This window comes from Podarcis filfolensis (genome assembly GCF_964270895.1).
Source record: "Podarcis filfolensis genome assembly, chromosome: 16".
Lineage (NCBI taxonomy): Eukaryota > Metazoa > Chordata > Lepidosauria > Squamata > Lacertidae > Podarcis > Podarcis filfolensis.
The window spans coordinates 38326540-38342508 of record NC_139620.1 but is presented as its reverse complement, the minus strand read 5'-3'; the positions used below and the strand labels follow the sequence as shown (position 1 = coordinate 38342508).

The 15969-nt window shown below is 43.1% G+C and overlaps 1 protein-coding gene across 3 annotated transcripts in view; it reads left to right on the top strand.

Moving 5' to 3' along the window:
- HIP1R (huntingtin interacting protein 1 related) overlaps positions 1-15969 on the top strand; it is a 65400-nt gene that overhangs the window by 28224 nt on the left and 21207 nt on the right. For all 3 annotated transcript variants that reach the window (XM_083589857.1, XM_083589858.1, XM_083589859.1), the window contains exons 6-14: positions 1240-1316; positions 2116-2177; positions 4796-4936; positions 8581-8638; positions 9154-9229; positions 9877-10017; positions 11357-11418; positions 12512-12584; positions 15236-15419. In XM_083589857.1, the coding sequence (XP_083445983.1) occupies positions 1240-1316; positions 2116-2177; positions 4796-4936; positions 8581-8638; positions 9154-9229; positions 9877-10017; positions 11357-11418; positions 12512-12584; positions 15236-15419 (874 nt within the window). The remainder of the gene's footprint in view (positions 1-1239; positions 1317-2115; positions 2178-4795; positions 4937-8580; positions 8639-9153; positions 9230-9876; positions 10018-11356; positions 11419-12511; positions 12585-15235; positions 15420-15969) is intronic.

Sequence of the window (15969 nt, the reverse complement as noted above, 5' to 3'; positions counted from 1 at the left end):
GATGCATCTTGAATGCTCAATGAAAAGGATGTCTGGAGGGGCTCTAAACTGTGTTGGGTTAGGTAACTAGTACTGAAAATCTGGTAAACTTGAGATTCTGCCTAGCTCAGCTCAGCATTCCACTTACCGTTTCTAGCCATTGCTCTGCCAGATGGCACCTTAGCTCTGGCCTCCACCCCATTACCTTTCTGGAGAGAGGCAGTGTTTTCAGTGTTTTGGCTGAATCACATTGTTCAGTTCATATTACAGGTAATACATAATACTCACTCCACAGTTGTAAGAAAATATTTTAGTAAGGCTGCACCTACACTTTGGAACTCCCTGCATGTTGACATCAGGCAGGTGCCTTTGCTGTATTCTTTTCACTATTCTTTTTGCTTAGGCACCCTATCCTAATCCTATGCAGACATGTAGATGGCAACATGCTTTAATCTATTTTAATGTTAATTAATTTTAAATGTTAAATATTCTTAATTGATTTTAACATCTTTTTTTGAAAATTTAAATATTTATTATAAACTTCATAGATGTTTTACTACAATCAAGTAGTATATAATTTTTTAAAATTTAATTTAATATGTAGCCCTGAACAATCCACTCTTACAACCACATCCTATCATAAAATAGCCAAGTAAAAATATTTTTCTGGGCATGAGAATTAACCTAATGTGTGAATGCACTGGGGACATGTGGGCAAAACAAGGAAAGCAGCCTTACACTAAGGTTTATCTACACTTACCTTTCCTCTGTGCATTTTAAAGTTCTGTGTCTGAGTGCCTTTTTTGTTTACTCTGGAGGTTTCCCCGCAGTAACCTGCTCTTTAAAGCTGAATTGAAGCAAATGGCAATCTGGGGAAAACTTGAATTGCCGTTCGTTGCACCTCAGCTTTAAAGAGTGGGCTTTTGAAGGGGAAGCTCCGGGAAAAGAGAAAAGGGTGCTCAGACACGGAGATTTAAGGCACAGACCGTGCCTGGAAAGAACAGGATAAAGATAAGTGTGTGAGTCATACCATTTGGTTCATCTAGCACAGTATTGTCTACAGCGACTGGCTGTGGCTCTTGAAGGTTTCAGACAGGGTCCTCTTCCAGTCCTACCTAGAGATGCCAGGGATTGAACCTGGGACTTTCTGCAAGCAAGGCAGGTGCTCTACCACTCTTTCTGTGTCTCTTTGGGTTTGATTATGGCAAGGCAGCCATCTCCTAGTGAATGAATGCCAATTCTTATTTTTCTCTCCCAAAGCACCCAGAATTCCCCCCAGGCCTGGAAGTGACTGACGAAGTGCTAGAAAAGGCTGCGGGAACAGATGTGAATAACATGTAAGTTTCCCCTGCCCACCCAGTCCCCCACCTTTCTGGTTACTTGACATCTTCCACAAAGCATAATGGCTGCCTTTGTTCCCTGGGTACAAATGGAGTGTCCCAAGTGTGAAATGTACCTCATTAAAGATGCTTTGGATAGGAGCCCAAGTAGCTCCTTGGCTGCTGAGTTCTGATATTAACTGATCCTGCCAGATCAGTGTTGCCTAAACTTCTGAAACCTAGATTACAATTTTGTGTTGTTCTCATTCTTCTGGATTAAAACTAGAGGCACAGTTTTGCTCTTGCACTCAACAAGATCTGTCTGTGTTCTCAGTCAGCTCCCAGAATGTTGGGCAAGCCTCTTTCTTGCAGCTGTGGGACAGCCCAGTTAATATTATCTCTTGGCATTTCACACTCCCCTTTAGTCTAGGTGCCCAGGAATGGGACCGTGTTTTCATGGCCATGGGATGCTTCAGAGATTCCCCCATGCCTACCAGCTGAAATGTAGGCAACATCCAGGAATCACTCCGGGTTGATTCAGATGTAATGCCAAACCATGGCTTGCTCTATCCATTGTGTAGACTCCAAGCTGTGACTTTGTGTCTTCCCCGATGCACAGGCAAACCATGGATTGTGAGGTTTGTGTGTCTCAGCCATGCTGGCTAGGGCTGATGGGAGTCCATCATCACCTGGAGGAGACAAAATATTTTAAAAAACATGGTATACCATTTCTGAAAAGGCAGGCTAATGGCAGGATATTTTGACAGTCGATGGCCCTTGTTTTATGTCTCTCATTAAAAAAATATTTTTTTTGTAGCTTTCAGCTGACAGTTGAGATGTTTGATTACATGGATTGCGAACTCAAACTGGCAGAATCAGGTAAGCTGACTTCAGTTCCTTCCTTTGTTTCCAACTTTCTTTCTCTTTGCTCATAAAATTGTGTGTGCTCCAGGATTGTCAACAGTGCCCCCACTCAAAAGTTCTGGCTTACTCCTATGATTGTAACAGCAGCAGCTGCAGAAATGAGAGTCAGAGCTTTCCACAACACAGCCATAGGCATTATTTGTGGATCAAACGGCTGCTAAAAGTACAGGAGCAAGACAGACTAGTAGGGTTTTTTTGTTTGTTTTTTTGATAGGTTGGCAGCACTTAGCATATTTTAGTGGATGCTAGTGTAATTCCAAAGTACATATTCTGCACAAAGACAGTCTGAATTCAGCAACCTGTGTAAATTATGCATGCTTTTGGAACCCTCCCTCTCCTACAAAACCCCTCAGACGTCTTTCTTTGTCAGCTTCGCTTCAATTCTCCAATAAACAGAGGCAGAGCGCTGTCTCTGCCCCACCCTGGCTTTGCTGGTTTGTGGCTACCAGCCAACAAACGTGTTAATACTCCTTTAGAAATTTATTATTATTATTATTATTATTATTATTATTATTATTATTATTATCATCATTATTACTATAACTATTATTATCACTCAAAGTACAACTCAGGACTTACCCACGCTAACTTTTTGCTTTGCTCTTTCTAGATAGAGGTCTACACTTTAGTGCTTTGTGCTCAAGTGTGTGTGTGTTCTTTTTGCCCCAAGCTTTTACCACAAAAACACTCTCTTTAAAGCTGAATTGGAGCAAATGTCAATTCAGGTTTTCCACAGCTTAACGTTTGCTCCCATTGAGCTTTAAAAAGTGGGTTTTCATAGGGAAAGCTCCGGAGCAAAAAAGAAAAAAAAAGGTGCTTGGACATGGAGCATTAAATAATGAACCATGCCTGGAAAGAGCAAAGATAAGAGTGGATGTGCCCTCTGTTGGCCCAGAACCTACAGTATTTATGTTCAGACAGGTTCAGAAACTACTCTCAGGTTTAAGCTCCTCCTAGCCATCAGGGCGCATTACTTCTAGCTATTTGCTATGATAATGCTAGGCAGAAGCCTCTCTTCTGCAGGAACCAAGGCAATGATGTTCTCATTCCAGACTTCCACATGTGGCATTTCTGAGCACAGAGTTTCTCTTGGCGCAGAGCATTGAATGGGCCTTTCCTTGGGGTGTTGCAAGTCATGACTGTGCTGCTCTCAGTCGTTGGAATGACCTGGTATTCTTTCTGTTGCCAGGCAAGGCTGTGTGCACTCCTAGTTAATGATGAAGCTTTCATAATCTGAGAAGATTGTGCTTGGTTCTGCCCAGCAGCAACATGAGTAAACAAAGGTGATAGGAGCTGAAGCTGCCAGTTCAGTCACGGGGAAATCACAGTCCTCCGGTGCGCACTGGTTCCTTTAACAGGCCAGTTGTCCTATGCCTTTTATAACCTCAGATGTTAACAATTTCAGAAACTAGGAATCTCCCTGCTGGATTCCAAACAAAAGCCCCCATAGATTATCCTCCCCATCTGCCAAATAAAGTGGTGACTGGTGCTCTTTGGGACTGATGGAGCAGGAGGAACCAGAGCCAGTCACAGGCAGAGCCAACAAATTCTAGTTTGTTCCCCACCCTCCTCCCTGCCAAGTTCTACATGGGCAATACCGAGACTAAAGAGGAAGCTGATATTATCAAGGTCACCCCCTGAGCCACTTGCAACTAAGAAGGCAGGCAGGTGAGCACTGACTAAGTGCAGATTGATGTTGATAGGGCTCTGTTTGCCATAACAGACCAGCCTCCACTGGCCAAATGCGTTATCCAACCTTGCTGCAGGGTGTGAAGGAGGATGTCAACTGCTGTGTTTTGTCCCTGGCATCTGGCGATTAGAGGCATGCTGCCCCAGAACAAGGAAGATTATTTATTTAGAAGATTTACATCTCTGTTTTTCTAGACTTGGTTACAGCAGTTGTGGAAGCATGCACCATTTTATATAAGCTGCAAAGTTCAGTTAAGCTTCCCATTTGATTTTTATGTATTATGCACATAAGCATGTGTGTGTGTCATTGGTTTTATTTAAATATGCACAGGCACACACATACAGAGGTGTATATACTGCCAACTTGTTTGCTGTGCTGTTTAGTTGTGTTTAGGACTAATTGATTGGAGATATAGAATACACACACACACACACAATATCTTAGAAGCAGCCAAACAGCAGATGAAGAGATCCTGTTTCCTGTAAGTACATTCTCAAACACTAAGTAATAATATATGAAAAACAAATGATCAAACAGAGAGAGAGAGATAATGCTGTTTAATTAAATGTTTCAGCTGAGGAAGGTCGAAACCAAAATGTGCATCTAAATAGTATTTTAAATCTCTATTTTAATTTTTAAACCTACATATAAATAAGCATACACACATACAATTCCATGATTCTAAGAACCTGCACACAGATACTGGGGTATCCAGAGACCTTCCAATAATCCAGCAGCAGCAGCAGCAGCAGCAGCTGTATTTGTTATTATTAAAGGCACCATCTCAGTCTCAGCTTTCCATCCATAGAGGATACTCAAGGCAATAAAGTGCAATAAAAACAGGCCTCAAATCAGTATTTGAAATTTTCTTTCCTCTGTTCAGTTTTCAGGCAGCTCAACACCTCCATGGCTGTCTCCCAGATGTCAGCAGTTCAGTGCCGGCTGGCTCCCCTCATTCAAGTGATCCAAGACTGCAGCCACCTCTACCATTACACTGTGAAGCTGATGTTCAAGCTCCATTCCTGTAAGTCGCTCTTGTGGGGGTGTGGAAGCATACCATGGTTCTGGTGCAGTTCTGGGACATTTGGGGAAGGGTCCATGGCTCAGTTGTTAGGGCAGATGAACTGCATGTAGGTTTGTTCTCTCTGGTTCTGTCTCTGGTGTCTCCCAGTTAAAGAAAGAATCTCAGGTGATGGGAAAGAGGCTGACCAGAAATTCATCAGCCAGTTAGAGAAGGGGTCAGTCTACCAGAAGATGTTGCCACTGCTCTTAAGGTGGCCATACTTGAACAAGGAAGCTGCTAAACCACAATTTGTAAAGAAGTTAAACTCTTATTCATTTGTGGCTGAGTAGAGACAGTGGTTTCATTTCCCATTCCAGATGTTAATTAACTCCCCGTTGTCAGTTCAATTGTTTCATCACTTGTCACTGCATTCTATCTCTCATTGAATTCTCACTCTCTGTACTTTTTGTATTTAATTTTTCTCTGACCTTACCTCCTTACGACCCTCCTCATCCCTTATCACTGTCTGTGTGCATGTGTGAATGCAACCAAGGATTACACTTCATGCAGTTGATGAGATGGACTCTAATTCATGAAAGCATATGGTGTAATAAAATATTTTAGTTCTCTTGGTTGATTTTTTTCCAGTCATAGTGGACAATTTTGGATGAACAAAGAGTCTGAGCTGGTATAAGGCAGCTTCTTGGGCTCACAAGTTCAAGTTGTTTTTGCACTCTGATCAGGGAAGTTTTGGAGGACTTCAGATGTCCAGCGAAGGTTTCTCAATAAAAAGATGAGTCACTGAGCTGTGGCCCTTCCCCACAGCAGGGGCTGGGCACAAAGCTGATTGGGGTCTGCTAGAAAATCACCAGATGGATTGCAGTAGATAAGTACTCATCATCATCATCATCATCATCATCATCATCATCATTTATTAAATTTCTATACTGCCCTCCACCTAAAAATCACATGGAAGTTTACAATATAAAACCACAAAAATAGATAACGTAATAACAAACAGAAACAATAACCCCCCCCCCACAGTTTAAAAGGCCATAGGGTTTCTGACTCCCTGGTCCGCATGGCTTATCTCACCTCCTGTCACTGAGAGGGAAAGGTTGACATGGTGCAAACACACTGTTGGGAGCACTGGATTGGCTTCAACAGTGCATTTGCACCGTGCTGACCTTTCCCCTACAGTGATGCTGTCTGGTAAGCCTTACTAACTGCTGCTGCTCCCAGTAGTTTACATAGGGAGTGAGTCAGACCATGGGCCCATCCAGTTCAGTATTGTCAATATTGACCAGGAGTGGCTCTCCAGGATTTAAGGCACTGAGTCTTTCCCAGCTCTGCCTCAAGGTGCTGAGTACTGAACCAAGGATCCAAAGCGGATGTTGTACCACTAACTGCTGAGCTCTGGCCCTTCCCCAAAGTAATGGAAAAATCAGAAGAAGCAGACTCCAAATGCTTGAAGGAAAACTGATTTCTTTATTTAAATCTTCCTTTAAGCACCTGGATGTTATTCCTCTGCTTTCCCTCCCTCTATCCGTGTTTTCTGGGTTTTTCTGGTTGGTTTTCAACAATAGCAAGAATAACAACAAAAAGGCTTCCCTTCTGTTCTAAACTAGGCTGGTAAAATTAAAATAGCTGGGGTGCTGGGGTGGGGGAATCAGGTGTGTGGAAGGGTCAGCTGTCAGCTCACTATTGAAAACTAGTCCCTGAGCTGAACATCTATCTGCTCTGAGCATCATGGTCTTTAATTTTAAGTGTAGGTCTGTGTTCTGAGGATGGACCAGTCAGTCAGTTCCTCATTTTTACAGGCTTAAGCTCTGTTTCCTCCCTTTCCACATCAGTTTGCTTGGATTATTTAAAAATGAATTTAATGAAAATTTATCATTTTAGTGTGCACTTCTCCACATATACACATTTTAATACAATTTTACCTAATACACTCATTTTTGCAGTGTTTTCCTCTAATATTCTGCACTTTATTCTGCAACATATGCTTGGCTGGAGAACAGTTTTGCTGTGTCCTCCGCAAAGTATGAGGATGAGAGAGTGAATGATTTGCCTAAGGCTATGTGGGAAATGGGTTTTTTGGGTGGGACAGCTATGGTGAGATTTGAACTCAAGATTTCACAGTTCACAGCATAGCAGCTGTGCCATGCTAGCAGCTCAAGGGTTTTAGCCTTTGGTTACCTCTTATTCTTTTAGGCTCTTCTGCCAAACAAATGGGCTCTGAATGGAGTTTATGGATAGTATTCTTTAAAAAAAGCAAAGCCATAAATAACACTCGAAATCAATAAACCATACAGTCCAGACTTTCCCAACCTCGTGCCCTCCAGATGTTGCTAAATTCCAGCTCCCATCATCTCTGGCTCCACTGGTTGAACTGGTGGGAACTGGAGTCCAACAAAATGGCGGTTAAGATACAGACTGCCCTTCAAGGCTATGTAGAGCCTGTTATTTGTATTCCACAATGAGAAAGAATTTACTTGAAAGGTGGGTAATAATAATATCTGTCTTGCTGATGTATGTGAGAGAAATCCCTGCTGATATTTATCTGCTCTTCCCCTTCTTGATCTCTCTACACTAGCTTCCTTCTTTACAGTGGCCTTTCTATCTTTCTTCTTTTTAATTTTGAAAAGGGATTCCCAAGGGGGGAAACCAGCATTCACAGGTTTTCATTCCACCTTCCGTTGGGGAGCTTAAGTATATCCTGCTGTTGGCTTTTCTGAAACCAGGATTCAGTTCCCAGAAGGACAGGACTAACCTTTAAATATGTCATAAGTTTTGCACAAGACTTATGCTAAGGAAAGCCAGAGGATTATTAAGCATATTTGTGTACAGTTGGCCAGATTTGCATTAATTTTGCTGAAGCCATAGAGAGAGAGGGCATGCAAGGGAGAAACTGAAGCCTGGAAAGACCTGCTTATTTTGATTGTGAACGATGTGCTTCCTTAAGAGTTCCAACAGCCAGGCATTAAATCAGCCATATTATTTATTTCATAAAATTTATACATTGCTTGATTGTTTAAAAATACTCTCAAAGCATTTTAGAAAACATAAAAGAGTAAAGGCAATAAAAGATTTGCAGCCAGAAGCCACCTTCCTTTCTGGGAATCATAGAATCCAACTCACTGTATGTGTTTAAAGATGAAAACAGAAGGACCAAAGCTTAGTAGCATTGCTTGCTTTGCATGCAAAAGATCCCAGATTCAATCCCTGGTGTCTCCAGTTAGGGTCTAAAACCATCAGTGAGCTGAAGGGAGTTTTTCTTTGGTATAGCTGCCAGGCCCTCTGCTTTCGGAACCATGACTTTTCCAAAAGTGCTTCTCTTCCTCTTCTCCCAAACTTTCAGAACCTGCAGCTCAGTGGCAGAGCATTTGCCTTGCATGCAGAGGGCTTCAGGTTCAATCTCCAGCACATCCACATAGAACTGGGAACACTCATTGACCGCAACCTTGGAGAGCTGCTGCCAGTCAGTGTAGGCAGTACACTAGATAGACCAATGCCCTGACTCGGCATATGTTCCTAGCAGATTGTGAAAGCCTTGCTTGGGTGCCAGGTGTGCTTTTCTCTGGCTCAAACCCCTGTGTGTGCTTTCTTGGCAAATGGTCCATTAAAGTCTTGGACAGCCCGTTCCTTTCTTTTGTCTTCCTCAGGTCTCCCGGCTGATACGCTGCAAGGGCATCGTGACCGTTTCCATGAGCAGTTCCGCAGGTAATATAATAATTAGAATTATATTTATTTTTGTATTTAGCTTTAATCCGCCTTTTCCCCTGACAGGGCTCAGGGCAGCTTACAGCTAAAAGCATATTTTAAAAGCAGTCATTAAAAAAACAAATAAATATGCATGGGACTGCACTGTAAAACATTATTTTAGAGATAGGAGGGAAAAGTAAGTTTAAAAGAAGCGTATATACACCCTTCTCTGGTGAAAACCAGGTAATGACTTGTGGCCTGCTTTTCAATCTGTGCCTGGGCTGAACTACATCACATAGGATAGAATGGAAATCTTTGTGGTTAAGCTCACCATTGAGATTTTCAGAAAACATCACCCCTACTAGTGGGTTTCTTGGACACACGGCTTCTGGTTGGCCATTGTGGAAACCCCGAAGCTGGAGTAGATGGTCCCTTGCCTCATCCACCAGAATTCCTCTTGCGTTCTTAAGAGTCAGACCACCTTGCTGTTGGTTTCAGTATTGACAATTCTGTTTCCCCTCTCCTCTCTGTAGCCTCAAAAGCTTTTTCAAAAGAGCATCGGACATGCTGTATTTCAAGCGGCTCATCCAGATCCCACGGCTGCCTGAGGTACAGTCTCTCTTCTGCCTTCTCCTCCTGCTCCCCAACCCTGACAATCCGGGGCTACTACAATGCCCCTGCCTGCTACTGACTGTAAAGCTTTTCCTGAAATTAGGCCAGTTTACCCTAGAAATAGGGACGCGGGTGGCGCTGTGGGTTAAACTACAGAGCCTAGGGCTTGCTGATCAGAAGGTTGGCAGTTCGAATCCCCATGACGGGGTGAGCTCCCGTTGCTCGGTCCCTGCTCCTGCCAACCTAGCAGCTCAAAAGCACGTCAAAGTGCAAGTAGATCAATAGGTACCGCTCTGGCGGGAAGGTAAACGGCGTTTCCGTGCGCTGCTCTGGTTCGCCAGAAGCGGCTTAGTCATGCTGGCCACATGACCCGGAAGCTGTACGCCGGCTCCCTCGGCCAATAAAGCGAGATGAGCGCCACAACCCCAGAGTCAGCCACGACTGGACCTAATGGTCAGGGGTCCCTTTACCTTTACCTTTACCCTAGAAGTACAGTGTGTGTGAGGGGGGCCGAGAGGGAGAAAGCACCTGTCTGCCCAATCCATTCTCTGGGTGTGTATTTGTGAGGCTGCATTTATGAGGGTGCCATCTAGCTTCACCTGCACTGTAAATGTGCCTGACTCCTTTTGTTCCTCCTCCATTAGAACCCACCTAACTTTCTGCGGGCATCAGCCCTGGCCGAGCACGTGAAGCCTGTTGTGGTGATCCCAGAAGAAGAAGCCCCTGAGGACGAAGAGCCAGAGAACCTGATTGAAATCAGTACAGCCCCGACTGTGGAGCAACAGGTGAGAAATGCTAAGGGGGTCTCTGCAGTGGTGAGCTCCACCCACCACTTTTAGGTGCACCCCCACTAGCACTGGATTTAGGGCTGTGCAGATTGTTCCCCACACAAGGTACTGAGCTAAGGGAGCACAACACTTAGAAGATCCATGGGTGGGGGATGCAATTCTGGCCTTGCACAGGGAGACATATTATGAAAGATTACCAAAGACTGCCCCTGCCCCCACTAGAAGGTGCTTATGAGGGAATGTGGCTGTAGGAACTGGAAAAGACCATTCTCTCCCCTCCCCCTTTAGTGCATATGCTGGGTGGGACCACATCATTTTGCTTTAAGGAAAAAAATTAACTGAAAAAGAGTAGGAATTGGATGAAGTGCAGTGGGTATAGGGAAAAAGATGCCCAACCTCCCACCAAGCTGCATCCCTTCCCTATGAAAAGTGGTTCTTCGTTTCGTTTTAAAATGGTTTTAAGATGCTATTCTTAGCCGACTTGTAAATGCCTTACAAAGTTGAAAGGATGGGCTAAGCTTAAAAAGAAGAAAAGAAAGAGATGTGTGTTGACTGCACTTGGAATAAAGCCAGGAAACAAACCTGGCCATTGTGCTTGGGCAATGCATTTACAAAGCTGTAAAAACTGGACACACAAAATTCTTGGCAGCGATTGCAGTGTTTTCCAAATGGAGCTTTGCTTTCGTTCGTTGTTTCCTGGCTGCTGATGTTTGCTCACTATGTGATGACGTTTGCAGGCCAAACTGGAAGTGCTGCCAGGGCCAGTCTAGGAGGTGCAGGTCTGGGAACCCTGCAGAACCCAGAGGGCTGTGCATGGGCCAGGGGTGTTCCAGCTTGGCATCTTCTCGTGGGAGGCAGTGCATGGTCATGTGGGCTTCCCAGTAAGAGCTGTGGAGCTGGAATCCAGCATGACAGCTCCAACGTCTGCAACACAGCATTTGAAGAAAAATAAAGACACCTTTGTCCACCCCATATGGTAAAATAGTGTCAGTGTGTGGTGCAGCCCCACTTTCTCAGGGAAGGCAAGAGTGGCCAGGGGGCAGGGGTTGGAAGGCACTTGTTTCAAGGGTCATGCTGACATTTCCATGGCTTATTCTTTTACCATTGTGGCATCTCAGTACTTCCACACAGAGGAGCATTCAGAAGCATAATGGATCTCAGGCGTGCTGCAGAAACAGTTCCATGTGCAATAGTGCATTTTATTTAGTTGTAGACACATGATGAATAAAATGATGTAATACTGTATCTCCCTAGGAATACAAAGCATTTATACCATATAGCCATAAACATGAAGCTTCCCCTTCATTGTCAGTCTTTTTAATATTTGTTTCTGCAGAATGTGTCGTCTGATATATTTGAACAGACTTTTGGACCACCCAATGGAATAAGAGATGATAGGTAAGGGTGTTTATCAGCAAAATCTCTCTCTTTCTCTCTCTCTCTCTCTCTCTCTCTCTGTGTGTGTGTGTGTGTGTGTTTGTGTGTGTGTGTTTAAGCTGGCATCTTAATAATGAGGTTTAGCATTTATGCAGCATTCGGACTATTTAACAGAAAAAGTTATATGTGTATTAACAGTCCTGTAAAGTAGATCATTATTATCATATCTCTCAGCGCTGTTGTTTATGTAGCCAAAAGAGTAAAACCCATTACCCTAGGAAGAGATATTTCCTTGATGGTTCGCACCCAAGGTTTGCAGACATTTGTGGAATTTTATGCAGCGTGTGGGGCAGAACAGCCCAGTGGGAACTGAACCTGGTCAGTGGGTGCAAAATGCAGGGTGACTGTTGGAGGGTGGTGGTGAGATGAAATGGAGTACCCCAGAACAGGGTGGTCCAGTGTGCAGCTGGCCCTCAAGGCCTTTTTTTGGCGGCCCTTGGCAACAGTGGATGCCCCCACGCCCCAGCCCTCGTGAGGCTCTGGGCTTTGGGGAGGAGGCATGAGGGTTATGACAGGGTCCTAGAGTCCTTCCTCCTCCTTCGCAAAGCCTATTTGGCACTTTCCCAGCTTTGGAAAGGAGGTGCAAGGGACCCCAAAGCCCAGCGCCTCACTTTGCTGGCTTTGGGAAGACAGCACAAGGATTGCGGGGGTGGGCTTGGGGGCATCAGATTTTGGCCTTACCCACCCCCCCACCCCCACCCCCGTGACAAGGCAATGAGTCGCCCACATGTTCTATGTCAAAGTGCTATTGCGGCTCACTTGGTATAAAACGTTTCTCCTCCCTGCCCTAGAAGAGGACACACCTTGAACCTAGTATGGGGGTACTCCATACTGCAACTTTTTGGTTACAGACCCCACTTGTTATCCCAGTATTGCTGGCAGGAGGTGGGTGGTTTGAGGCTGAGACAAAGAAAAGGAGAGGCTCTGATGTGGCCCTGAAGCCTTTGCAGCAGAGGAGTGATTTGCCCTGGAGGCCTTGAGCTCATAGCTCTTCCATCACTATATAACATCAACTCAGAGCATTCTTGTATTTTTAAAACCTTTTAACCCTCAGGGATCTCCAAATTGAAAACCTGAAGAAAGAAGTTGATCTTCTTCGAGCAGAGCTGGAGAGGATTAAGCTTGAGGTAACATGGGGCACTCTGTGTGTTTGTGTGTGTAGGCAAAGTGAGATGTCTTTCTTCAATTAATAACTATGATACATTGGAATTTAGTGGATTCATGGAGATTGCATCATCCTAAGGAAAAAGCATATTTTGCAGGAATTCATAATACCCAGCATAGAATTGATTTCTTTCTAACATCAGCATCATTACATCCCTTTATTAGCTGATGTGACATTGATATTCCCATTATAGCTGATCACTCAGCTGTAATACTGGAATATAATTTATCTAAAAGCCAGAAAGGTATGAGGAGATGTATCTTAATATATCATTACCAAGTGAAAAAAACTTCATTTAATATATAACCCAAGAAACGCAAATATATTTTAAAAATAACTCCAAATCTTCAATGTCAAGACTGATGGAATGGGAAGGATATAAAGCTTACATCAGAGGGAAGATAATATCTTCTCTGCCAACAAGGCCAAGCTGCAAAGATTAAAAGAAAATAATCTAAAAATTTCTTTAAAAACACTATGGGGCGATATGGCAAATAACCCATCTAAGGTTACATATGAAAGAATACAACAACAAACATTAGAAATGAATAATATACTAGCTCAAAAAATTGAATTAAGCCTACTAAGTCTAAGACAAATATATTGGGAACAGGGAGAAAGACCGATATTGAAAGATATTGAAAGGCGGGGACCTTTCCTCTAAACCTCTACCTTTGGGGAAAGGTTAATGTCTTCAAAATGAATGTTGTTCCAGAGCTTTTATACATTCTTAGAGGATTACGAATGTATATTCCCAAATTATACTTCCAAAAAATAAATCACCTATTTAGATCGTGCCTGTGGGGTACAAAGCCACCAAAAATATCGCTACATAAAATGCAACTTCCAACTAAGGAAGGGGGCCTTGGGCTCCCAAATCTGGAATTGTATCACCAGGCTTACTTGCTGAGTAAGACTAATTATTGGAGAGCTTAGCAGGAATCCCAGTTGGGCTACTCTTGAATATAGTTTCTTTGAACCTCTTGTAGGGTGGACTAAACTCTGCTCCAATTTTATAAAATATCCTATTATCCTGGAGACTATTAAAGCACCTATAAAAATTGAATGAATAAAAATAAAAATAATAAGGATGACCGCTATCAGCATGAGAAATTAACAATATGGGCCAACCCAAAATTAAAAATTGGAAATCAAGTAATAATTTTGCAAAATTGGATGAAAAAAGGTATTTTGACATTGAATCAATTAACTGATGAAAATTACAAATTTGTGGAATATAAGACTTTGCAAGTAAAGTATGGATTAACCAGTGAAACAAAATGGCAAAAGATCCAATTGAAACATATGTTGGAAAGGCAGTTTGGCCCTGACGCTATAGCAGCATCGGAAACACCCATGCTGCTACAAGGTTTAACCTCTGCAACAAAAACAAAAAACTCTATACTTGCACTATATAAAACCCAACTCAACAGGAAGAAATATGATTTAGAATATGATAGACAAAAATGGAGTGAAGAGTTAGGGGTACAGATAACAAATGATATATGGGAGTCAAGTATAAAATCAACAGAAATAGCCTCTATGGATCTAAGACTAAGACTTGTTCAACAGAAAATAATATTCAGAGTCCACTGGACTCCAGCAAAACTATACCAGAAGAAAATAACAAGTGCAGACAACTGCTGGAGATGTGGGAGTAAAAAGGCGAACTCAGTATATATGTTGATTAACTGCCCGGTGATAAGATCATTTTGGTGCGAGGTGAGGATATTTATAGCAAGAGTAATAAAAAGAAATTGTTATTTAGGGGAACTGAATTTAATTCTAAATTATATTCCGGAAATGTGGGAGATTTCAAGGGGTCAAAAAAATAGATGTACCGTGCTATATTAGAAGCAAAAAAAATTGTTTTGATGAATTGGAAGAGCTGCAAAAAGATTTCACTGAGCACATAGATTGATAATATGGACAGATTAGCAACATACGAATGAATTGCATGTGGACGCAAAATAAGAATGGATAAATATGAAGAAATCTGGAACGAAAATTTAAGCGATAAGGCGGATAGTGGTGGGAAGTAGGGGGAGGAGAGAGAGGTGAGAAAATATTGTTTAAAAAGGTGTAGTCATAGGTATATCAGTGTATTCAAATCTGAATTGTCAAATTGTATTATTGTTATTATTGTTATTATGGTTTTTGTTATATGTGTCTTTTGCGGTTGATTTTATTGGAAAAATGATTAAATAAATTTTTAAAAAGTGAGATGTCTTACTTTGGGTGCTATGAAAAGGAAATAAACTGATAATTATTTATATTTTTATATTTTTACTGCTAGGGAGTAGGGAAGAGGGGCTTGTGAGATTTTGTATGTCATGTGTTAAATGAGCATTGCTTGCCTTGAATAATTCGGCGGAGAGTTGGTGATTGGCACCCAGTGAGCTTTATGGCCATGTAAGGATTTGGTCCCAGGCTGACATTCTTACCATTGCACCACATTGACACTTGCTGCTTCCCCCAGTGGCCAGCAAGATGTCTGTGTGGGAAGCCCAAAAGCAAAGGGCACAAGAGCATCCTGCTTCTGATCCTGCAGGTAACACACGAGCCGCCATAATTATAGCCATTGCTTTGTATGTGTTTTGCTGCAATGCTCAGGCTCAGAGATACATCACTCAGCTGAAGGCCCAGATTAACAACCTGGAGGCGGAAGTGGAAGAGCAGCGGAAGCAGAAGCAGAAGGCCCTGGTGGACAACGAGCAGCTCCGGGATGAGCTGGAGAGGCTGCAGAAGGCAAAGCTGGAGGGAGACAAGAGTCGAGGGCTCTACCTAGAAGCAGAAAGTAGGTGGTGCCTTTGGAAAGCAGGTTATGTGTGTTGACCTGTGCTTTTCAAACAGCAATAATAAGTAAATCCTGCTAAGGAATGTGCACTTGGCACTGTCTACCTCAGGGATGGGGAACCTCAGGCCTGGGGTCCAGATATGGCCCTCCAATTTCTCTGCCTGGCCCCAGGAACTACCCCAAGGCCCACACACGCCCTCTCTTCCCAGGCCATGCCCCTCACTGGCCCTTCTTCAAACCCTGAGTGTTTCTACTATGTTATGGAAGGGGACCTTGGGCTCTGATGTTGCCTCTTCCTTCTCTGGATGGAGGATAGAGAGGGGTGTGCAAGTGTGTGCAGAAGCTAGCCTTCTATACAGAAGTAGCGATTCACATTTGTTCCTCTGCCTGCTGTTGTCTGTGGCCCCAGCCACCACTGTCATGCCCAGAAGGAAATGTGTCCCTTTAACTGGAAAATATTGCTGACTGCTTATCTGCATAAAAAAGCATGTGTGCTTTGCCTGAGTTTTGACACACCCACCCCAAACACACCACCAGCCGGAAGCAGTTT